This window comes from Dasypus novemcinctus, chromosome 4 (genome assembly GCF_030445035.2).
Source record: "Dasypus novemcinctus isolate mDasNov1 chromosome 4, mDasNov1.1.hap2, whole genome shotgun sequence".
In the NCBI taxonomy this organism is placed as follows: Eukaryota; Metazoa; Chordata; class Mammalia; order Cingulata; family Dasypodidae; genus Dasypus; species Dasypus novemcinctus.
This window is the reverse complement of record NC_080676.1, coordinates 90,698,652-90,723,974: the sequence shown is the minus strand read 5'-3', so window position 1 is coordinate 90,723,974 and position 25,323 is coordinate 90,698,652. Positions and strand designations below refer to the sequence as shown.

Sequence of the window (25,323 nt, the reverse complement as noted above, 5' to 3'; positions counted from 1 at the left end):
CCTATATATCAGAATAGTACTGTCACTTTTGGGAGTGTCAGAGGTGCCTGAATTAGTATTCCTCTAAATGCTGTTTAAAAATGTAGAACCCACAGTGACAGACTGTATTTTCCCAGATGACACAAGAAATTCTACCTTCCTACAAGTTCTTCATACAATGCAACAATGACACTCCTCCCATGGAGAGGTAGGGTGGTGTGATTCCTCCCCTTAAGTCTGGGTGGGCCTGTGACTGTAGCAGAATTGATGCTATTTGCTTTCTGAGGCTAGCTCATAAAGCCTAGCTTCACCCTTGTTCTCTGACGACACACTCTCATGCAACACAACCACCATGCTATGAAAGGAAACCAGGCAGCACATGAAAAATCCCAGTTGCAAAGTAGTGTAAACTATAACCCACACTTAGTGGCAATGCTCCAATATGTGTTCATCAATTGTAACAAATGTACCACACTAATGAAGGATGTTGTTAATGTGGGAAAGTGTGGGAAGGGTAAGGAGTAGGGCACATGGGAATCCCCTACATTTTTAATGTAACATTTATGTAATCTAAGTATCTTTTTAAAATTTTAAAATTGAAAACACACACAGACACACACACACAAAACAGCCACCAGGCTCTTTCAGAAACATTATCTCATGAACTCCTCAAACCCACCCATGGTGTGTTAATACCCACCTTATTTTAGATGGGGAGACCAAGGGTTGAGTTTAAATAACCAGTCAAAAAATTTTAAAGCAGAGAATGCAAAACTAGGAATCAGTATCAAGTCTTTTTAATTGTTAAGTCCAGGTTCAGGCAGGTGTTTCACAACTGTGTATCTTAATATATAACATGCAGAATTTAATCACTTAAGAGTAGTACACATAGTTTTCACACTTTTAATTTTAAATGGGACCAAATAATAAGTTAGAATGAATAGCAGCTTTTATAAAAGAGGTTATGAGATTGATTTATTTTTAATTTATCTCTGTATATATATTTTACCTAGTGATTCCTATGGAGCATCAGAGGCCAACTGAGGTTTCATACTAAATGCTGACAGAAATATGTCTCCCCCCGCCCTATCATTTTAACTGCTTTATTTCAAGATAAGGGACAGAAATGAAGGAATATTTCTCACAGTAGTTATTAAAAACACCAGTTACTGTTTCATCACTTTTCTGTGAATGAATCTATTGTCCTGCTCACCAGGACTACTGCGGTAATGATCCAGCACTGCATTTTCTCAGCGCTATAGAATCAGAATGATCACAACCAGGAAATCAAGTGAAATCTGTGAAATCAAGTTCACAGAAATGTTTGTAATAGAATCTCAGAATTTTGAATTCATTTAAACTTAATGTAGCTTGTTTAAAGATTTTTTATGTTTTGAGGTTTCCTTTATTTTTATTAGAGAAGTTGCAAGTTTATAGAAAAATCATGCACAAGTACACTATTCAACCCTCTATGAAAATAGCCCTCTGTGGGCCTCTCACCAACAGAAGGGCTGACTTTAAGACACCAAGAAAAAAAAAGAAATATAAAACAAAAAAACAATGATCCCAGTCAAAGCCATCATCTCGATCAACACTGTGAACCAATATGGTGATAACCATATCTACATTCAAAATAGTCAATCACAGAGGTTCTTTGACGGGGCATTGCTGCAATTCTTCATAGCTCCCAGAAAACAGCTTGAGAAATCTGCACCAGTCCACTCTCCCATGTGCAAGGGCTGTCCATGTGTCTTGAATTTGAAAAAACAGAGAACAGCATTCCATGAACACAGGGCCCAGAGGTCTGAATCTTCCAGTGTTGTTCTTTCTTTTGTCTTGAAATAGGCCTTGTCAAATCAGAATGAAAAGAATGTTTCCAAGCGTGAGAAAATTCAAATTTCCTATTTAAAGCCTAGAGTTCATTTGCAGGAGCATACTCACTTATTTCAAGGGTCATCAGGTTACATAGGAGGAGCCTGTCTCTCTGCTACCCAAACCCCAAACAATTCACCTGAAAGCTGCTTAGAAACACCCTTAAGTCTATTAACTTTCTATGGGACTTAATTCATCTTTACTATGCTTTGTCTGGTGACCCTGTCAAGTCAGAGTCCTGCTTAGATTATGTGTTATCCTTTTTCTTGATTACTTTTCAGTTAAGTAATCATCTGTTTAACTGAACGTAATGATTAAAACTTTTGTTTATATTACAGTGCAATATTCTCTTATCAATCATGCTTAGGTTTTATTATTTACTGCCCAATATGGAAAGTTCACCTGGAAGAGTCACTTTAATAGGACTTTATCTTTCCAGTTTTTCGGTAAATATGAGAAACTGCCTGTTCTGAATATTAGAGAGTTAGTTGGCAACAATAAGGTTTTATAGTATTATAACATTTAAAGGTAGAATGCAATGAGCATTAAGTTTTGTAGTGCAACAGACATGAGTTTGAATTCTGCATCAGTCACTTGCCAGTCCTGGAGCCTTTTTGAATTTGTGAATGATGTCATCTGTAAAGTGAAAATATTCATGCTAACCCTATGCAGATTGCTTGATGATTGCAGATATTGTGTATAAAGTACAATATTGAATCTAATGTTAGTTATTGTTTGTTTTAGCTTTGTCACTAACTAGCTACCTAACTCCTCTGTGTATCAGATACCTCCAACAGATAAAAGGGTAGGACTAGATTATGTTTACCTTTCTGTCAAAGCTCAGACAATAAATAAAGCTTTTCTATTGGTCTTTGTGTAATTTTAAATTAGCCAGGGTTCTTTTATGTTAAAAATTTCTGGGTAAGAATAGACATTAGTTTGAATTTGAATGGTAATATGAAGACAAGGTGGCAAAAACAAAATAATCAACAGAAAGTGTTTCAATATGGAATGCAAGAACAGGAACCAGAGCAAAAGAAATCATATCTAAAACCTAAAATGATAGACTGGTGGTCAAATAATCTTTGAAGAACTTGTATTCTAATTCCCTATCTTATTTAATGAGTGATTTTACCAAACCAAATCAAACCAAACAACAACAATGGAAAGCTTAATTTCTCAGCTTAATTGAACTGTAGGAACGAGTACAGCAACACCACCTGTCTACCTTCCACAGAGGGGTGAGCTAATGTAAAGTTCTTTGAGTTCCCATGAAAAACAGGAACACAGTACATTAAATATCATCATTTTTATACTTGCCAATTATTTTTGCTTGCAGCACATTAAAAATATGTTATCTGCCTAGCAGGGGAAACAATAAAAAAATGACCCCTAGGCTTTCTCTATCGCAGGTTTTATTTTTTAATTTGCTTTACTTTGATACAGCTGTACTGTTTTTCTAAATACATTTTGCAGAAAAACAGCTATATTAAGTCATAAACTGTGTTTAATAATTCAAGTCATAAAGATAGTAACACAAAATCTGAAACCTAACAACATATATTTTCTCAGGCACCAATGCATCAGAAAAGAGATGTGGACACACTTTCTCCAATTTACAAGCAAGAGGCCAAGACACATAAGCAAAAGAATTTCAAACCTAAGTGCTAGTACAGGAAGATATGTCTTTATCTGAAACTTGTTTTCTAAATTTGTTGTAAATAAACTTTATGTGAAAGAGTATTGTAGATGGGGTTAGGGATATGGCTTACTAGGTTCCAAATTTTCATAGTCTTTCTATGATAGAGCAGCTTATCCTGAAACATCATATAATAAGAAACTATAACAATAATATATACACTATTAAGAGCAATGCTAACATCTACCTTCCTTTGAGATTTTAATAACAGGCTCAATGAGTCAGGCAGGATTTTACCCACCTAATGCCTTGCTTGGGTTATATTTTTGCATTGCATTGAGAAAATAATATAGTGTAGCTACTTTAAAATTTATATAATAGTTTGAGCCCATGTGTAAAACTAAATTAAAACTACATACTCTCTAGCATTGAGAGGGAGGGCAAAACGAGACCATCAACCACTTTTTCAGCTTACTGAAGGCATCAAAGCCTGACTGCATTTAGAAAGGCATTCCATTTTACTCTAAACACTGTAGGACATTTTAAAAATATTTCAAATTCTAATATGCAATTCCCCAAATTACAAGACTTCTTCAAGGTTTCTTTTTTGAAGCAGCCTCGAGGGTCTTTACCACAACTCTTGCAACTCATTTTGTTCCCTTCCCAACCATATTCTGCAGTGGTACAAAACCCTGTTCCAGTCTAGAAAAGAACAAAACAAACATATTGATGACATTCTCCAATTATAATGTTTAGGTGCATTAATTATAGTCATCAGACTCAGTGTTGAGGAAGGGGAAAAAAAAAGCACCTCAACCCTTTTCTGTCTTTTGCAGACACCTGGCACATGTATTTATATTTGTATTTTCATTTATTATACTTATGTGAATTGGGACTTTAGGAATGTAGGAAGTACCAACAGGTAATGAAAGCTACAGGGAAACTCCCAAACTCTTCTTAAACATCCTCCCTGAAAAGAGGATATAAGGTTAATTTAAACTCTTATTTTATATTCTGGGAAGAGGATTCAACCTAGCATACCAGGACAACAAGGGGAAATGAAATGATTTTGAAATTTTGAAGTATTTTTTCTTCTTTAGGATTCTCAGAAGAACTTCATAGTTCTAATGAGAATCTTGCTGATGAATGACAAAGAATGACATTACCATGTGACTATGTTTTCAAATACAGATAGCCAGGAAACACCAGAGGCACAGCTCAGAAGAATGAGCAAGGGAACTCACTAACAAGTAACAGATAGGAAGCCAAATACTGGCTAGAAATAGAAGAGATGTAGTGGTATCCTGTTCAAGAACAGCAGCAGCCACCATCTCCTGAGGCTTATTCAAATCAAATAGAAAGGGGCCAATTTCAGCAAGGTGCTGGAAAGGCAGAACACAAAATGAATCTCTAGGCAAAGGTAAAAGACAATGGGAGAAGCTGTATATGAGGAGTCTCCACTTGGTGGCTGATAGCAGGAATCACCACGCAAAATGGTAACAAAATATTTTCCTCTAATATGGCTTCCATAGTCAGAGAAGTTATGAAAATTAAGTCAACTGAATATAGGAGTGAAATACACAAGAATTTTGGGAATTGCTGCTCAAGGGTGAATCCCATTTCAACTTAATAGGAAGGAAGAAAGAAGTATTCCCACCAATGGGTACAATTAAAAGCCTCAAAGTTAGTTTGCTTTTACTTCTCTAGGTTTGAGGATTTCAGCACTAAAGCAACTCCCTATCTCTCTGACAGATAAGAATTCAGCTATCAGGAACAATGACAAAGAAAATGATAAAAATAAACACAAGGGAAACATATATGAACTTCAACTTGCTACAGGTTTTGGTCGGGCTGTACTTTGTTTTTGGCTAGACCCTTCAGCAGGCCAGGTCTTGGGGTCTTAGCATCATCTCCTGCCTCACTCTCCTTGCTGCCCTTTCTTCTGGGAAGTCTCTCCTTCCTAGATCTTGAGAAGGTTTGGCAGACACAGCTTAGGAAACGACCAAAGCACAGTGGTGGTGATGCCAAAGATGTCACTGTAGGAGAAGAGGGTCCAGGTTCCTGGGACACTGAGAGTTCACAGGACTTATGCTGACATTCTTGATGCATCAAACAGACACTCTCATCTGGCTGCTTCTTTAATTCCTGCAAGTAGGAAAAGAAGTTAAAAACCTTCCAGACCAGCACACATACAAGAAAGGACATTATCTCTGAGCCAATTCTTTCATGCTGTGTCTGGGCCCAAGAATCCATTTGTTTCTCAAGCTCCTTATCACCCATTCCTTCTTCTCCAAGTAAGAGTGTTCTGTCATTAGTTCTCCTATGGAAAAGTGGCCAGCCCTGAATTTTTCTATCCCCATGAACTCACAGTTACCTCATTGGGAAGGTCAGGTTTAACCTCCTGGAAACTGGGTAGAGTCAGCTTTTTTTCTACAGCCTCTTCTTCACTTTCTGGTGGTACCGAAGGTGTTGGGAGAATGCAGGTACAGTGGGCCTCCTTTTTCACCTTCCTCTTATTCTTCTTGGTTCTCTTTGCCCTTCGTGTCTTGCTAAAATACCTATGCCTTTTGGGAAGTGGATCTAGTTTTCTCCTCTGGACTGGAGGGATAACAGGATCATGTAAAACCTCAGCTGCATGACTCTCAGGTGTCCCCTTCAATGATGATGATTCCAAACTTCTCTTCAGAGGGTCATTCTCCCATAAGTGAAATCTATCCTCTCTCTCTTGAGTATTTGGTATGTTCAAGTCTTCAGGAACATGTTTTGGGATGGAGATTGGAGGTTCCCACCCTCTCTCATTGAGGTTGTTTTTTTGACCAACTATGCTGACTCCAGCCAGCTTTGCAAGAAGAAACAACAAAAAGACTGAGAGTCAAATGCCAAGGCAAGTGGTTAGAACCTTGACTCTAGCCAATGATTTACTCCCTCAGTAACAAGAGCTGCACTAAGTCAGAGATCTCTTCATCTCTGAAGGAGTTCAGTGGTCTTCAGATAGAGTTCTCAGGTTATTCTTCTTGGCCTAAAAGGAGAGAAAAAATCATTTAAGTAATTGCTACTTGGACAATGGAGTTCCTCTTAGTCACATAAAACTAGGGTTCAATAAGATTCTGTGAAGCCTATCGTAAATCTCTGAGTATAAACAGTATTTAAAAACTTAATAAGTTTCCAGAGCAGTATTTCTAAATACTATTTTCTATCATACTTTCCTAGGAAAGTATACTACTTTGTCCCTTTCTGATCAATAAGAAAATCCTAGAAATACATAATGGAAAATACTTTTGTTGTTCATCTCTTGAAATAATTGTGACCTGACATACAATTCCACAGTACAGAATCCAATGAATAAATGTTTAGAGTAACTATCAGAGGAATATAGAGGCAGAAATAAGATACCTACGTATCTAAGAAGCTAAAACCTCACTTCCTAACCCCTAGTAGTAAAGGTCAAGTTGCCCAGAGTCTGGGGGTATTTTCATATTCTGAGAACTCTGAGGTCCATCTAGTACTCTCTGTTTGACTTTTCTTCCACTCCTATGTGTTCCTCATGTCATTACTTGGCCTTCACAAAGAAAATTCTTAATATTTATTTAGTGATAGATGAACAGATAACTGAGTGAATGAATGAACCAAATGCTTTTAGAAAGTTCCTTGGTTTGTGGCTAGAGAGAATAAAGCAGGGTTGAGGAATTCCACAAGGGAACATCTAGTACTTCTTGGTTACACTTCAATGATGCTAATGGTACCTTCACACAAAAAATGTCAAAAGTTTCATGAATGAATCAATGCATTTGATGTAAGTCATTTAAATTACATGCCAAGTTCAAAGGATATTACTTGTCACAAAAGATGATCTCTAAAAGGAGAATTTATTTCCAAATATATTAACATGGAATTGTATTAGCTTCAGTTTTATACTGTTAGAAAAGTTTGGTAAAATCTTTGAGAGGTAACAAAAGTTTCATGTGATAAATGAATATAGGCTCACATATAGTTGTCTCCTCTAACAAAAGTCACTATTGAAGCAGCAATTATAGAAGAATGATAGAGGCCCTCAAATGGGTGGGAACAGGACTGAGAAAGAGAAGTCAGCACAGCAAATTCAAGCCTTTAAAAGTCAACCTTGCTTCTCCACCTCCCTGGTAACAGCCCTGTGTCAGGCCTCATCGGCCTGACCTGCAATTTTATGAGACTCTGATTTTTCTAAAATAAATCTGATCATGTCTCATCCTTATTTAAAGCTATCCTCTCCACCTCCCTAGCAAGATCACAGGCTGTGCCCTGTGATCTGATTCTACACCATGTGTCCAACTTCAACTCTACCATACACTCTCAGATATTTTATGTAGCTGTGAAAATAGACGATTTGTTATTTCCTGAAATCACTGTATCCTTTGAACACTCTTCTTTTGCCTGCAATTCCTCTTCTTCATTGCCTGGCCCATCACCTCTTCTAAGAAGGCTTAGATGATTCCCTCAGGAAGAAAACTGATTTCAATTCTCAAATAGCATTCTGTACCTAAAACAATCATCTCTTTGAATTATAATAAGAGGTTTAAATAGAGTGTCCATAGGGCAGGAACTCTCACTCACTTGATATCCAGTATCTCCATGGTATTTGGTAATGTTTGCCAATTTCAAAATATAAGTCTTTATATTCTGTCTCTCCAGTAGATAATTTCTAGGTCCAATCAATTTGTTTAATATTTCACTTAGGCCTGGACTCTAGAGGCCAATTCTTTCCTTTAGTTGGGCCACCTCCTGACTGAACAAACATACTGGATTTTGAGGGGACAAAGCTGAGCACCCCAGGTCAGTAACTCAGCTATAAATCCAGCTACCAATCCAGACAGAGCCTGTGATGTCAATGGCTGGTTTCACTCAGAATAGAGCTGCTCGAGAGGCTGCACTCCTACAAAAACTGCCTGAAGGTAGGCAGGTTTACCTAGCAGAAGGGAAGCTAAGGGACAAGGTGGGCAAGAAGAAAGGGCACCTAAGGAAGGGGGCCCAGTTGGCTGGGGGATAGGAAGCCATAGGAAATAGGGCAGGCGAACAGTGCTCATCTGGTTCTGAAAGTGAGAAAAGGCACTGGATGACCAGGGGCATGTCCCAGGGTTCAGCAGGCTCTTGATAAGATGGAGCTGTAGGGCAAACATGTGTGAGGACTGGCATCCACCCAATTCAGGGAGAGAGAAGTGAATGGGAGAAGGAGAGAAAGGGTGGATGGACCAGATCTCAGCTGGTTCCCTGGAAAAGGAAAGATGCCAGCCAGTGCTGAAGTGACTCCAGGGAGAGCAGAGGGAAAGCTGAGAGAGTAACTGGATCATTGAGAGGGTGGGCTGACAGGCACCCAGGAGAGAAGGTAGCTCTCTGGAAGAAGCAGACAGTAAGCTGTTAGACACCAACCAGCTGGAAGAGAAGGGAGCCAGAGAACAACCCAGCAAATTGTCAAGTACTCACCCAGCTCCCTGGGGTAGAGGAGAGTTGCTGTACAAGCAATTTCTCTACAGGGAAATTAGACTGATTTTTTTTTTTAGTTTTTAAAATTTATATTTTATATTTATTTATTTTTCCTTAGTCTCTATTTTTTTTTTTTTTTTCTATACCCAGGTACCTTACCTACAGAGGGTGGGCCACAGGATGATTGACTGTTGAGCACCGGCAGCCTTCGATGATTGCTAGTAGCCTGAGAGGTAGACTTGTGATTTTTTTTGGTTTTTCTTTTGTTGTTGTTCTTTCTTTTTTCCCCTTATTGTCTTTCATTTTTACTTCTATCATTGCTTTTCTTTCATTCCACCTTCTCTTGTTTGGTCTTCATTTCTTTCTACTCTTCTCATGATTCCAGTCTTTTATTTATTTATTTTTTCTGATTCTTTTTTTTAATTCTTATTCCTTTTTATTTTTTATGATTTTTCATTCTTATTACTTTTTTCCTGGATCTTTTTATAGATCCTTTTCTCTCTCTCTTTTTTTAAACCTTTTTCTCTTCTTCTTCTTTCTTTCCTTTTTTAAGGTCTTAATATTTTTTCAGGGGAACACATACAACTACAAGGATATACAGGAGGTGGAAGCCCATGGAGTGGGCATAGATCAGTGGTTGGGCTTCACATGTATGATGTCCTGGGTTCAATCCCAGGTACCTCCTAAAAATAAAAATAAAAAATAAGTGGAAGCAAGTGTCAAAGAGGACCTTTAACCCAAAACAAAATTAAATAAAACCCTAGAGTAGAAAGAGAAGCTAATTAACAGAAAAAGACTATCATATAAACAGATGCCCAGATACCAGTAAAAAATTACAAGCCATACTAAGAAACAGGAAGACATGGCCAGTCTAATGAACAAACTAGAAAGCAGGAAAAAATGCAAAACATTTTTGGAACAACTAATCAAGGATGTTCAAACAAATATCATGAATCAACTTAATGAAGTGAAGGAAGAGAAAAAGGATATTATGAAGACACTGGTGAAACATACAGAAGAAATTGTAAACATATATAAAAAGAAAACAGATATGGTGGTGATAAAAGGCACAATGCAAGAAATTAAAAATACACTGGAAGCACATAAAAGCAGATTTGAACAGGCAAGGGAGAGAATTAGTGACATTGAAGACAGAACATCTGAAATTGCATAGATAATAGAACAGATAGATAAAACAAAATATAATGTATATAAATCTAAAAAAAAAAATGGCTAAGGTAAGTACTGCCTCGGCAATAGTAACACTGAATGTTAATGGATTAACCTCTCCAAACAAAAGACACAGATTGGCAGAATGAAGAAGGAAATATGACCTATCTATATACTATCTACAAGAAACTCACCTTAGACCCAGGGACATAAGGAGGTGGCAAGTCAATGATTGGGAAACATTTGTATGTGCAGACAATAACCAAAAAAGGGCAGGAGTAGTTATATTAATATCAGACAAAATAGAATTTAAATGTGAAACTATCTAATAAACTACAATCATAGTGGGGGACTTTAATACACTATTATCTCCATTAGACAGAATATCTCAATGGAGGGTTAATAAAGAAACAGAGGTACTGAATAATATATTAGAGGAGCTAGACCAAACAGACATGTACAGAATATTACACCTAAATATAGCAGGTTATACATTCTTCTTGAATGCACATGGATCAGTATCTAGGACAGATCACATGCTATGCCACAGAACAAGTTTCAACAAATTTAGAAAGATTAAAATGATATAAAGTAATTTCTCTGACCACAACAGAACGAAGCTGAAAATTAATAAGGGGCAGAGAAACAGAATATGCACAAAGATATGGAAGTTAAATGACACGCTCTTAAACAATCAGTGGATTAAAGCAGAAATTGCCAAATAAATCAGTAACTACTTCAAAACTAATGAAAATGAGAATACAACATACCAAAACATATGGAATGCAACTAAAGCATGGCTGAGAGGGAAAATTTTAGCCATAAATGTTTCTATTAAAAATGAAGAAGTAGTTAAAATCAAAGACCTAACTGCACACATGGAGGGACCAGAAAAAGTGCAAACAAATCCCAAAGCATGCAGAAAGTAGGAAACAACAAAGATTAGAGTGGAGCTAAATGAAATTGAGAATAAAAAAGAATACTGGAAAAAAATAACAAAACCAAAAGCTGGTCCTGGAAAAGATTAATAAAAATGACAAACCCTTAGCTAGACTAACAAAGAAAAAAAGAATATGCAGATTAATATAAAAATGACAAACCCTTAGCTAGACTAATAAAGAAAAAAAAAATATGCAAAGAAATGAAATAAAAAGCAACAGAGGGGACAGCACCATTGATCCCACAGAAATAAAGCACTTAAGAAGAAGATACTATGAAAAAATTGTATGCCAACAAGATGGATAACTTAGATGAAATGGACAAATTTCTAGAAACATATAAGCAACCTGTATTGATGAGAGAAGAACTAGAATAACTCAACAGATGAATCATGAGTAGTGAGAATGAAGTACTCATCAAAAACCTCCCAACCAATAAAAGCCCAGGAACAGGTAACTTCAAGGGTGAATTCCACCAGTCATTCTGGAAAGAACTAACACCAATCCTGTTCTTCCAAAAAACAGAAGTGAGAGGAACATTACCTAGCTCATTCTATGTTGCCACAATCACCCTAATAACAAAGCCACATAAAGATGCCACAAGAAAACTGAAGACCAATCTTTCTAATGAACTTAGATATTAAATATTAAAATTCTCAACAAAACACTTTTTAATCATATTCAACAATACATCAAATGAATTATATACCATGATCAAGTGGGTTTTACCTCTGGTCTACAAGGTTGGTTCAACAAAGTAAATCAATAAATGTAACACACCACATTAACAAATCAAAAGAAAAACATTACATGATCATTTCTATTGATGCAGAAAAAGTGTTTGACAAGGTAAAACCTCCTCTCTTGACAAACACACTTTGAAAGATAGGAATAGAAGGAAACTTCTACATGATAAAGGGTATGTATGAAAAACCTAAAGGTAACATCATACTCAATGGTGAAACACTAAATGCTTTTCCTCTAAGATCTGGAACAAGACAAGGATGTCCACTGTCTCCACTCTTATTTGACATTTTATTAGAAGCATATACTTGAGCACTTAGGCAAGAAAAAGAAATAAAAGGAATCTAATTGGAAAAAAGTAAAACCTTCACTATTTGCAGATGAACATGATTCTATATTTAGAAAGCCCTGAGAAATCCACCACAAAGCTTCAAGAGCTGATAAACAAATTCAGTAATGTGGCAGAATATAAAATCAACATTAAAAAATGAGAATTTCTGTTCCCTGAGTAATATAAGGAAATCATGAAAAAATTCCATTTCCAATAGCAACTAAGAGAACCAAATATCTAAGAGCAAGCTTAACTAAGGATATAAAGGACATGTACACAGAAAACTACAAAACATTGCTAAAGAAAAACAAAGGAGAACTAAATAAATGGAAGAATATTCCATGTTTATGGATTGGAAGACCAAATATCATTAAGATGTCCATTGTACCCAAAGTGAATATTTCACACAATCCCAATAAAAATTACAACAGCATTGTTGTTTGTTTTACTAAACTGGCAAAACCAATTATAAAATTTATTTGGAATGGAAAGGGGGACCAAATAGCCAAAAACATATTGAAAAAGAAAAATGAAATTGGACAAATCACACTACCTGACTTTAAAGCATACTACAAAGCTACCATGGTCAAAACTGCATGGTACTAGCACAAGCACAGGCGGACTAACCAATGGAACCAAATTAAAATATATAGCTATATCTGATATAGATCTGCACATATATGGCCAATTGATATTTGACAAAGCCACCAAACCTACTCAACTGGAACTTAATAGCCTTTTCAAAAAATATCCTGAGAGAACTGGATATACATATGCAAAATAATGTGAGAGGAGCACCACCTACAACCTAGACAAAAATTAACTCAAGATGAATCAAAGATCTTAATATAAGAGCCAAGACTATAAAGCTTCTAGAAGATAATGTAGGGAAACATCTATGAGATCCTGTAGTTGGAAATGGTTTCATAAACTTGGTACACCTAAAGCATGACCAACAATAAAAAAAAGAGATAAATGGGATCTCCTCAAAATTAAAAACTTTTGTGCTTCAGAGGAGTTTATCAAGAAAGAGTAAAGGCAGACTACTCAATGGGAGAAAATATTTGAGAATCACTTGTCCAAAAAGGGTCTAATATCCACCATATATAAATATTTTAAAAATGGGCAAGAGATTTGCGTAGATACTTTTCCAAAGAGGAAATACAAATGGCTAAAAAGAACATGAAAAGATGCTCATCATCAACTAGCTATTAGGGAAATGTAAATTAAAACTACAATGGAGTATCATCTTATCCCTGTTAGAATAGCTGTTATCAAAAACAAACAAACAAATGAAAACCATAGAAAATTACAAGTGTCAGAGAGATTGTGGAGAAATGCAACATTCATCCACTGCTGCTGGGAATGCAGAACGTTGCAGCCATTATGGAAGACAGCCTGCCAGTTCCTCAGGAAGCTAAGCATAGAATTACCAAATGATCCAGTAATCCCACTAATAGGACTATACCCAGTAGAACTGAAAGCAGGGACATGAACAGATATATGCACATCAATGTTCATAGTGGCATTATTCACTATTGCCAAAAGTTGGAAGCAACCCAAGTGCCCATCAACAGATGAATGGATAAGCAAAATATGGTATATACGTACAAGGTAATATTACTTAGTTTTAAGAAGGAATGAAGTATTGACACACATGGGTGATTTATGAAAGAGGATTCAAAACTCCAATCAGTAGAATGTTAAAAACAGAAAACAAAACAAACCCCCTGGTTGTGATGGTTAGGTTAATGTGTCAACTTAGCCAGGTAATGGTACTGTTGGTTTGGTCAAGCAATCATTGGGCTAACTGTAATACAAGCTCATTTATGGGCTCTAGTCATCAGTAAGTTTACTGCACGGATGGCTGATTACATCTACGATCAACCAGGGAGATTGCCATCAGCAATGAGTGAAGTTTTATCCAACCAATTGATTGCCTTAAAAAGGGAAGTGATTTCAGGATTCAGAAGGAATTTCCCAGCTCATCTTTGGATAGCCAACAACCCCCAGAAACTCATCACGGACCTTCACTAGATTTTCATCGGAGCCCCTGGTTTGCAGCCTGCCTACAGAACCTGAACTTGTGCATACCCACAGTCATGTGAAAGAATCTTATAAAATCTCATATTATTTACAGATGTCTCCTGTTGATTCTGTTCCCTAGAGAGCCCTGACTAATACACTGGCCCAACTTTAATATTTTGGCAAGTAAATGTATATAAAGCAAATAAAATATGTAAGGTATCCTTGTATCATTTTAAAGATCCCATGCTTTAAATGACTTCTTTCAATTAATCTATCATTTACATTGAGTAAGAGGGCTTTTACCATATAAGTCAAAAACCTTAAAGGCATAGGGTCATGTTCCCAGTCTAATAATGAGAAAACAAAGAAATTCAAACTAAGGGTCATTTCTACAAAATACCTTACTAGTACTCAAAGTGTCAATACCATTAAAAAATAATCACCAAAGGTTCTGAGGGAAGAGGAAGAGAAGAAAAGATATAAAATGGGGCATTTGGGGGACACTGGAATTGTTCTGTATAATATTTAATGACAGATATAGGCCATTATACATTTTGTCAAAACCTATAAAATTGTACAATGCAAAGTGTAAATCATAATCTAAGCTACAGACCATGAGTAGTAGCAACGCTTCAATATTTTTTCATCAATTATAAAAAATTTACCACACTAATGAAAGATGTTATTAATAGGGGAAAATATGAGAGGGGGAAGGGGTATATGGGAATCCCTTATATTTTCAATATAACTTTTCTATAATTTAAAACTTCTTTATAAACAAAGTAAAAAAAAAAAAAAAAGCTGTTCAAGCGGCAGTTAACACCGCTCAAACCAAATCTATCTGAGAAGGATTCTTCTACCTCATCTGCTTCCTTACTTAGAAACAAAAGTATAAGGAATGCTACCTATGGAACACTACAGTACCTCAGACCCCTGGCTGACAGGAGGCCCACTTCCTGGTGGATTCTCAGGACCCCTTGATCATTCCCACCTCCACCCCCTCCCACTCTCCTCTATGCAGAGGCTTTCCCAAATCTGTGATCCCTAAATATCAAGGTTTTACCTGAAATCAACAATCTCATTTCCATAGAGCAGACACCGAGGCTAACTTCAGGCCTTCACTTCTGGTGCCTCTGCTCCTAGGAACTCCCTTTACAATGTGAGTTGGTGCTGGAATCCTGTTGAAAGTCTTTGTGATTGATGTTTTTCCCATTTTCTCATATTATTTTAAGCAGAGCTGAGAGTATTAAAGCCCTTAGATGAATCTGATAAACTACCAAAGGCAACTTAGAAGTCCTAAAATGACAACATATTGGCCACTGATTGGCAGTAGAGACCTGAGAAAAAATTCACTACTCATTACTGACAGTGAAGTGACTAGCCCTCTTAAGAAAGGGGCAAGAAGTAATTGGTATGAAACAACTTTGCTTCTCTAGAGAATTAAATAACTGAAGCATCAGACAATAAAATAATTTTCCTTGAAGATGACCTTTCATATTAAATGAAAATCTGAAGAGATATTATCAAAAGAAAAGAAAGTGAATAATCTGTGAAGGTAGCTACTCATGCCTAAGTATACCATAAAAAGGAAACTAAAATATGAGAGTAAACGTCTTAGACTGTTGGATTACAAATTAAGTGTATCCTATATTTGCAGGGTAACATTTGACAACTTACTATGAATCAGACAATGGAATAGGAGCTCTCTGATTAAAAAATACCAAATACCTATGCTGATAAACATAATTTAAATAAGCAGTGTTCTAATTTTAGTGGGTATCATAATTACATGGATGTACTTCAAAAGACACAGAATCCTGGGCCCCAACCTTAGAGTTTCTGATTCAGTAGGTTTAGGGTAGGGTCTGGAAATGGGCATTTCTAACAGTTCCTGGGTAATGCTGATGTTGCTGGTCTGGAAATCATACTTTGAGAACCACTGAACTAGATGACCTCAGTAGTATGATGGGACACATTGACTTTGATGAGATTTAAAAAATTGGAAGTCCAAATGAAGATACATAGATTCTGATCACCTGTTGTGTTGAAGCCCTCAGCTATGCTGCCTTACCAGCTACATTTTGTTTGTTTAGGAGGGTATTACCAGAGGTTATTATGCTAGAAGCAGTGATACTACTGACACTAAGGCTTGTCAGTAGGTCTTTTCTTCATGAGTATCTCTGCATTGCCCCAAGTCCTTTTCCAGTTTAGTCACAGCATGTGAAAGTTGAAGAAGCTCTTTAACTATTAAAAGGATACTATACAAAGTAGACCTGAAAGAGTTTTGTTTTCTAAGTAAAATATTTTAATATAATCCCAGTTTTAGTTCCTGTTCTTTTCTAAAGATTCATCACATCACTCTACCTCTGTGGGTTGAAAATCAATACAGACTTAATTATTAAACTAATATTAGCCTAATAAATTACTAACAACACACTCAGTGGGTGGTTAAATCTGATAATATTTTATGCTGACTTTTCTGTAGTAACTCAATTAAAAATTCTATTAGCCAGCTACCAGAAAGCATAGAGATCACTAAAGTTTTTATACTATTTCATATTAGATCTTAAAATAGTCTATATTAATTTGGTGTCTTTATTTACTAACCTAAATACTTCAAGTACAGTTTATCCCAAATACAATTTAGGATAGCCTTTCATATTTGTGCTGTTTAAAAATCTGTTGGCACACATCATTATGGAGCTTAAATTCCTATTAAAGAGGGAGTAAAATTAATCAGGGAAAGAGTACATTACATAAAAGCTACATTAGACCAGCACAATATCACTGTTCCTTAAAGGATCCTCTATGCCCTCCTACAATCAGCAGAGCCCCTGGAAAAGTAATATTGCCACTAAAGCAAGGTGAAGTCATTCAAATCACTGAAAAAATCTGGTCACATCTAATCTTATCAAGGTCCCTAGACAAGGAGTCAATGATCCTAAACTCTCTTCATACCCTAGCTAATAAGCGCCTTGGAGAATTCCAGAAAATGTTAGCACTTCCTTTTTTAACCATAAACTGCACATAATTCTTCCAACTTCTTAGCCTATAATTTCTCTTAAAACTCTCTGAGATCCTCTGGTGAAGACAAATGACAAGAATTATTGGACTTTAAATTGTGATCCTTCAATGCTTTACGCACTGGATCATCACTCTAACTTTGGTTTCCTCATAAAACTAAACCACGAAGCCATTCTTTTCATTTCAAGCTTAACAGCACACAGACTGATGGGTGAAACAATATAAACACTCTTGACTAATTTCTCAAACCATATCTCTTTTGCAAAAACAAACTTGCAACTCAGTGGTGTATAATCTCTACCCTAAACCTGTGAAGTCTGTAGTTCTCTGGCCACCCAAGTAGAACGATGAGAATAATATTCATGTATTAAGGTATGTTATTATAGAACTTAGGTTTGAGTCCCAGTTCAAATGCTCTACTACCCTGGACAAGTCACGAAGTTAGGTAATTTTGCTTTGGGGAGGAAATAGGGGACCTCAGGTTTACAGAATTTTTAAAAATCTGAGGTTCACAAAATTAATTTAATCATAAGCACTGGTTCATGACACAATCTCACCATTGGTCCACACATGACCCCCTTTTTCATTTATTACCTTAAATATTCTCTCTATATATATATCTCAGAAAAAATTACGCAAAATGCACACTAAAAATATGCATATAAATGCCCATAGGGACACTGTTTTCAATAGCAGAAACCAGGGAAAAAACCCAAATATCCATTATCAGGATAATGTGGAAGGCTCACACAATGGAACAACGAACAACAGTCAAATGAAGAAACAAGTCAGTCATAATAATATGGAATCATTTTATGTTTCTGACTCTGTTTTGCCCTCCATTTGTCTTAAATGGCGACCACTTACTATTTTTTTCCTGAGGATAAAGCAAATACCGTATGCAAACCCTTTGAAAATTGTAAGCTATTTTCCTCCCATCTTCTATATTACATCTCAGGAAGGCAATATACTCTGGAGTACACAAATTTGGAAATTTGGAGCCATGGGGGGGGTTGTTCAAATCCTTAATTCAACACTTATTTTCTATATAGCTTCAGGTAAGTCAATCAACCTCTTTAAACCCCAGTTTTCTCACATATGATATAGAAACAAAGCTAGCCCCTATTTAAGAGGGCTTACCCTCTTAAACAGGGTTAAGTGAGATAACCCAAATACTCAGCACACTGCTGATACAGAATAATAAGGGCTTGCATCAATGATAACTATTATATTAACAGAAATACCTTTTATATTTGTCTAATGGACAAGTTTGCTCTTTCCTTTCCTTACCCCTCACATTCCAAATACAACACAGCAAAAATACACACATGCTCACACACACATTTACTTTCTTTGCCTGTTTTTCAGTTCCTTATATCTAGATTGGACCCACATTGAGGACACTAAAAAAGCATAACAAATAGGCCCATGCCTGCCTTGGATATCAGGACAAAAACAGGCAGAATTTAACTAGATTATAACACCCTTAAAGTTCCTTCTAGGAGAATTTTGCTAGAATTTCCATTAGAAGTAGGGTTCATTTGCATTTAATTATTTAACAGGCATTTTACTATTTAAAATTGGTAAGGCAACCATTTTTATAATCCACACAGAATAATGAAAGAGGTGGGCTAATTCTTCAAATATAGGACAACTTAATTGGAATAAAATATTAAAACCTCAGCATTTCAAACATATATATTTTTAAGGACATACTTTATATTTGTTGAATGAATGAAACTTTTCAGGTTTAAACCATTGGCAACTGCATGGGAAGGTCATAATGGAAGAAGCTGGGACCTGAAATTAGACCTGCCCACAAGGGAGTATAGTCCAGCTGCCGATGCTGGAAGGATGTCCAGTCTGGCAGGCAGAACAAAGTAACTGAAGAATATGGCAGCACATAAGAGTTGGTAATCCAGCCAGGAAATTGGCATCAGGAGGCACATATGAAACAGCGGAAGTTCACTCACTATGAAAGCACATTGCATGGTGCCAGGGAATCCAGAAGCAGTGTCCTAAAATTCAGGCAGGCAGCATCAGAAAACTTAATCCAAGACAGTAAAGTCTCAGTCAGTCGATGGTACAAGGACTGGACCCCAGTGACTGGACCATGAAGAAATGGCAAGTGTTAAGATTGGGTCTAATGTCGTCTTAGAGGACTTGGGCAAAACTGGCAAATTTCTAGGACAAGAACTCAGTCTTGGGGAATGAGATAAGAATTCTGGTACAAGAACTACAGTGCAAGGTAGGTACTGAATCCAAGGAACAAGAGATATATACAATTCTAGAAATTATGGCATAAGTCAAAGGCAGACTAAAAGTGAAATCGGCTTGATACTGAGGAACAAGTGTTGCATCAGAGCTCTGTAAACACCTTCTCTCTCAGATGAAGCCGACCACAGAGATCTTAGGAAGCTAAGTAAACAGACTGTAGTCATAGTAAGAAGAGGAAGGATTTAGAAATAAAAAGATCAGGAAAATCAGGTATGCAGTTCTGGTATTACAATAAAAAATATTATCAAACTTTCTAACAAATAGCATTCTTATTTAAACCAAATCCCAGTATAACAACTACAAAAATAATCAAGAAAGTACCCGTGAATTTGTTTTAATTTTTTAAAGTTTTTTTTGCTCTCCTGTTCATAGAAAATAAAAAAGCAACCTTTTTCTTATTTTCCCCTCCTTTTCATTATTATGTAATTTAATCTATGAGAATGAAATGCCTTTCTGAATTTTTTTCTTATCTCTGAGACACATAATTTTTTTTGTTACTGTCTTCCTTCTAAAGAACAACAAAGACATTTTTCAGGTTTTGCCATTTCTTCTGAAGACAACAGCTTTTAACAGGGCCCTAAAGCACTAAACCTTGATAACAAAAATGTAGCATAGTAAAAAATATATATACATATAAAAGAGTAAAAATAAATAAATAAATAAATAAATAACAAAGGAAAAAACAAAAAAAAATATAGTATAAAAGTTATTTATAGGGAAGTGGCCTTGACCCAATGAATAGGGCATCTGCCTACCACATGAAAGGTCCGCAGTTCAAACCCCAGGCCTCCTTGACCCGTGTGGAGCTGGCCCACGTGCAGTGCTGATGTGCACAAGGAGTGCTGTGCCATGCAGGGGTGTCCCCCGCGTAGGGGAGTCCCACATGCAAGGAGTGCACCCCATAAGGAGAGCCGCTGAGTGCAAAAAAAAGTGCAGCCTGCCCAAGAATGGTGCCGCACACACAGAGAGCTGACACAAGATGACGCAACAAAAAGAAACAGATTCCTGGTGGCGCTGATAAGGATAGAAGCAGTCACAGAAGAACATACAGTGAATGGACACAAGAGCCGAAAACTGGGGGAGGGAGGAAGGGGAGAGAAATAAATTTTTAAAAAAGTTATTTATGTATTTAGCACACCACTATGATCTGCTCCCTGCCACCAAGTGGTGCACACATACAAATGTCTGCCACACCCACAGCTCAATTAATTTAGAAGAATCTCTATAAAGCCATCCATGAAGGTCAAGAGTCTTTTGGGTGTGAATACTCAGAGATAGAGAAAGAGGCGTTTCATAATCCAAGTATGCTCCCTTTCTGCTATAACAGCCTATCCCTTACAAGTGCAATGACCACTGGCAGTCTGGAACCCAGACCATGCATATGCAACAAACATAAAGAATTGTCAATGTCTTCATAGCCAATGTCAGCATGTCCTCAAGAGCCGGTGATCTTTAACTGAGTAGGTATTGATGAGCAACTGCTTCTGGAAGACTCCAAAGCCTTATAATTAACAGTTATATGCTGCAATTAATTGTTATTTATGCCTAATTCAGGTAAGATATTTCTTGTACATGACAGATTCATACTACATGCTGAATCTGAAGGCAGCAACCAGAAAAACATCAATTTTGGTTTTGTTTTTAATATTCTTAATTTCAGCTGCTCTGCCATTTGTATCTCAAAACACTGTGCTGTCTTGTGTTCAGCAAACAAATTTGAAAGCTCATACAAAGTATCAATGGGGAAGCACTGGCAAAGGTATCACAAACCCTTACAGGGTGCCAAAAAGGACAATCTAAGTTAAGACCATAACACTGAAGTCTCAGTAGTCTAAATTCACATCTGTGGCCCCAGTGAGCATGCTATTTCATTTAGCAAATGGTACTTGAATGTCCACCATATGCATGGTACTCAAAGGTGTGCAAAATGAAGGGGTTGAACCACATTTTTCCAAATCCTTTCCAGCTTTCTGATTTTACATGTCATTAACTCTAGAAAACACAGAGATGGACCTCATGGAGTTTACAATTCTGAAGGTGAGATAAGATTATACACACACATACAAATCATGTATGTGTGTGTTTTTGACAGTAAGTGTCAAATACAGAAGACTATAGAGGAAAGAGTGGTTCTCAAACTCCAGCATGCATGAGAATCACCAGGAAGACATGTTAAAACAAACTGCTGAACTCTACCACCAGAATTTTTAATTCAATAGGTCTGGAGTGGAGCCCAAGAACTTACATTTTTCTCATGGATTTCCAGGTTAGGGGATCATACCTTGAGACCCACTGATCCATATATTTCCAAGAGAAAAACATGATGGAAGCAGGGTTTTTGCAAAGTAAATCAAGGGATGGTGGGTAGGATAAACTAGAAGGAGGCTGACAGATTTACAGTAGGCCCCAATGGTGCAGGCCAGAGGACTTGGATTTTAAAGAATTGGTATGACTTAGCTATGAAGTGGCTCTTTGATGACGTTAGCACACAAAAAAATTCCCGATGCATGGATTGGAACCTGAAATAAGGATAACTTAACATTGCTGTCTCAGCTTCTCTCCCGGGATGATAGAGAATACTTTGGAATCATATCCAGCCTTATCATGGAGTTGTCCAGACTGTCCAGATATGAGAGGTCTCTATTTGGTCCCTGAATTTCTCTCAATTTACTCACAGAACTTGAAATTCTCACTGATTAACTACTTTGGGTTAAGATGCTGACTCCCTAAAGCTTGTTAAAGTTGGTGTATATTATCTAGAACTTCCATTAGAAACTCTTGCCCCTTCTGTCAAAAGTAGTTTTTCTCTTGAAACTCCAGCTTTAGGGTATCAGCTCTCCCTCATAAGAGTCACTACAAAAAGAAGACTCCTTTCATTGTGAGTCATTTGGATCCTCCCATATGCCAGCCAGTAATTTAAGACATAAGAATCTCTGCAACTTTACTACATGGAGAAGAATCTTGGAACACAAGTCATGTTCATGTCAGAAAATTGCAGGAATGTAGTGGCTACTGAGTTGTATTTTCAGCTTCCCTTCAAAGGATCCGCCCTGCTTTACTATTTCAGGTCAAACAGCCAAGGCCTCTTAACACCTATCTCATACCATCACTGTTTTCTCAGCCTCCCCAAGCCAACTGTTTCAACAGCTTCAGCTATTTGGCTCTCATCTGCCCTTCTCCTTATCCCAAACCCGAAGGCCATTCTTGACCTCAGTCATAAGATTATAGAGTTTCAGCCAATAATATGGGACTCTGTGAAGTTCCACTGAACTTCTTGTCCCCAAGACCTGGCCCCCTTCTTGCCTTGTTCACCTGTTCTGGTAATTCATACTGTATGCCAAAGTCCCTTTCTCCATTTCTTGTGTATGGAAGACCATCTCACTCTTATATTTGTCACTTTGTCAAGCTACTCCCTGTCCCAATCCTTTTCTCAACCATTTAAGAGTAAATTTATAGCCATCCATAGGCCACTCTGTTTCCTTAAAAGTGACAAGCCAGAGAACATTAATAATGGTTTTTGTTCCTCATACCCCAAGTCTGAAGCCCCCCTAGTTCAACAGAAATGTGAATGAGATTCTAATGATTCCCCAGCCCTGACCTATCATTTCTGTCCAGAATTTGCCCACTTTATGGCAAGGTCAATTCAGTCCCCTTGGGCGAGATCTCTTAGGGTTTCTCTGTTTTTTATTCAGGGCACTGATATCCCAAGGGAAAGGGAAGAGAGCTCTGCTCTGTAGTATCCTAGTTGGCTGGCTTAAGGGCCTATTTCCATCCTGCCCTGCTGGCACCTACTAAGTGTTAGGCATTGAGCCAGCTGCTGCAGATAGAGATGAATTTTGAAAAAGCAAGCAAACAAACTTGGTTCCTAATTTCATGGAGCTCTTAGTCTAGTGGTCAGGTACCAGTGCCCTGGTTTACTAAATTTAGATAAAAGACCAGAAAAATTAATACTGAAGTAGGAAACCTAATACAATTTGGAAAAAGGCCAGAGATTTTTATAATCAATGTGTATCTCAACTGGTAGGAGTGTGCTTAAACACTAATTTAAAAAAAAAAAAAAAAAAAGGATTTACACCTGTTACTGTCTGTTTGATGGCCAAGACAGAAAAGCATTTGAAAAGATTTTGTCACAGTGTAATGCAATAGCCCTTGACGGTTGCCCCAGATGCTTTTCTCTCATTGGAATCTGTCATTAAAAGAGGTTCCTACATACCAGATGAAATGAAATGAAATGGGGAGTAGAATAAGAGCAGGTTCTTTTCCCACCTTCTAGAGTTGGCACTAGTAAAAAAATATTTTTATGAAATTATTTCTAATATAAACATCAACTTTTCCCCTAGTAGCAATGTTCTTTCTTTCCATTTCTTAACTTTTTCTTCTGATTATAAAAGTAGTACATGCTCATTGTAGGAAATTTAGAGATTCATAGGGAAATTAAAAAAAAAAAAACACCTATAACCTCACTACCAAAGATAATCACTTTTAACATTTCAATTTTATTTCCTTCCAGTCTTTATTTTCCTATGTATATAAATATACACACACACACATACACATTTTGCTTACCTGTGATCATGCCATATGTATATAATTTTATATCCTTTTTACTCCCACTATTACATACACACACACACAAACATTTCCTAGTACAATCAAATATTTGAAAAATATCAGCAAGGCTATGCTTCCATACTTGTAACGAGTTTATTTCTCCCATTAATTTAAGTCCCAATCTTTCATGAGAGAGACCTACTTCTCATTTACTCTAAACTTGATCTTGAGATCACCCCAAGAGAAAAGGAAGATAAAAGGGAGAGGAAAATAGTGATAATAAAATTTGTGGAATGAATTGAGGGATAAGGCACTCCTGCAAACACTACTTTCTTCCCAGAAGAAAATTCCACCCAATTAAAGTGGTGTCCACATCTCTCTTAATCTCTAAAATCTTTTAAGATTTTACAGTAGAATCCAATCTCCTGGGTTTGCACCCTCATCTAAACTAGTCCTGGAAGCATGTGTGTAATACCTTTGTGTATTTAAAAAAAAATTGTGAAGCTCAGCATTCCAGTTTGAAAAGTCAAAAGGCAACTGCATAAACATAGCATGAGAACTGCCTTGAAAACAATCTGTGTTTAAAAAGAGAATTGGGGTAATTTTAATTTGATATAAGCTTGAGATGAGGCAATGTATGATTTAGCTTCTACAAAAGAGAAAAAAAACTTTAAGAAAATTAATACCGTTCATTTTGAATGGAATTTGCAGATAACAAACTATTTTCTTTTATATTCATTTATTTTAATTTTAAAATACATTTTAATTTTGAAATAAGTATTATTTTGAAAATAGCTTTATTGCTTATTTGGTCATTAAATCAGCACATGCTCATTCAAATCACTTCTTTTATATTTTTTTCCACTGAACAACCCTGTGAGGTAAGTGTGTAGGCAGAGGGATAATACTATGCCAGTTTCAGAGATAAGGTTATTAAGATTCTAGAAATTTTAAGTGACTTACCCAAAGTCACAGAGGAGGTCAAAGAACTGGGGTTAGAAACTTACCCTCTGATTTCAGTCCACTATTTTCAGATAATGCTATTTTCAGCATCCTTAATAAAAATAAGGTTTGCCTATATTCCATCCTGTTCAGAAACTTATAGCATTTTATCCAATTGTCACAAAACATAATTTTTAAGAGGAAAACTGACAGTCTCAAGTTGGCTCCAGAGGAGGAGGATTAAGATTGTTAAGAACTATAGAAACTATGTTCTATACCAGTAATGAATATAGGAACTTGGCAGATTTATCCAAAAAAAGAAGAAGATTAAAAGGAGAAAAGAGTATTCTTTTAATATATGAAAGGCTGTC

At 36.6% G+C, this 25,323-nt stretch overlaps 1 protein-coding gene across 1 annotated transcript in view; it reads right to left on the bottom strand.

Moving 5' to 3' along the window:
- Window positions 1-760: 760 nt before the first annotated feature.
- Window positions 761-25,323, bottom strand: part of LOC101412177 (uncharacterized protein NECTIN3-AS1-like) — a 156,709-nt gene continuing 132,146 nt past the window's right edge. Inside the window, exons 2-3 of the mRNA XM_071214481.1 lie at window positions 5,865-6,355; window positions 761-5,635 (exon numbers count right to left, since the gene is read on the bottom strand). Of these exons, the coding sequence (XP_071070582.1) occupies window positions 5,324-5,635; window positions 5,865-6,355 (803 nt within the window). The 3' untranslated portion in view covers window positions 761-5,323. The remainder of the gene's footprint in view (window positions 5,636-5,864; window positions 6,356-25,323) is intronic.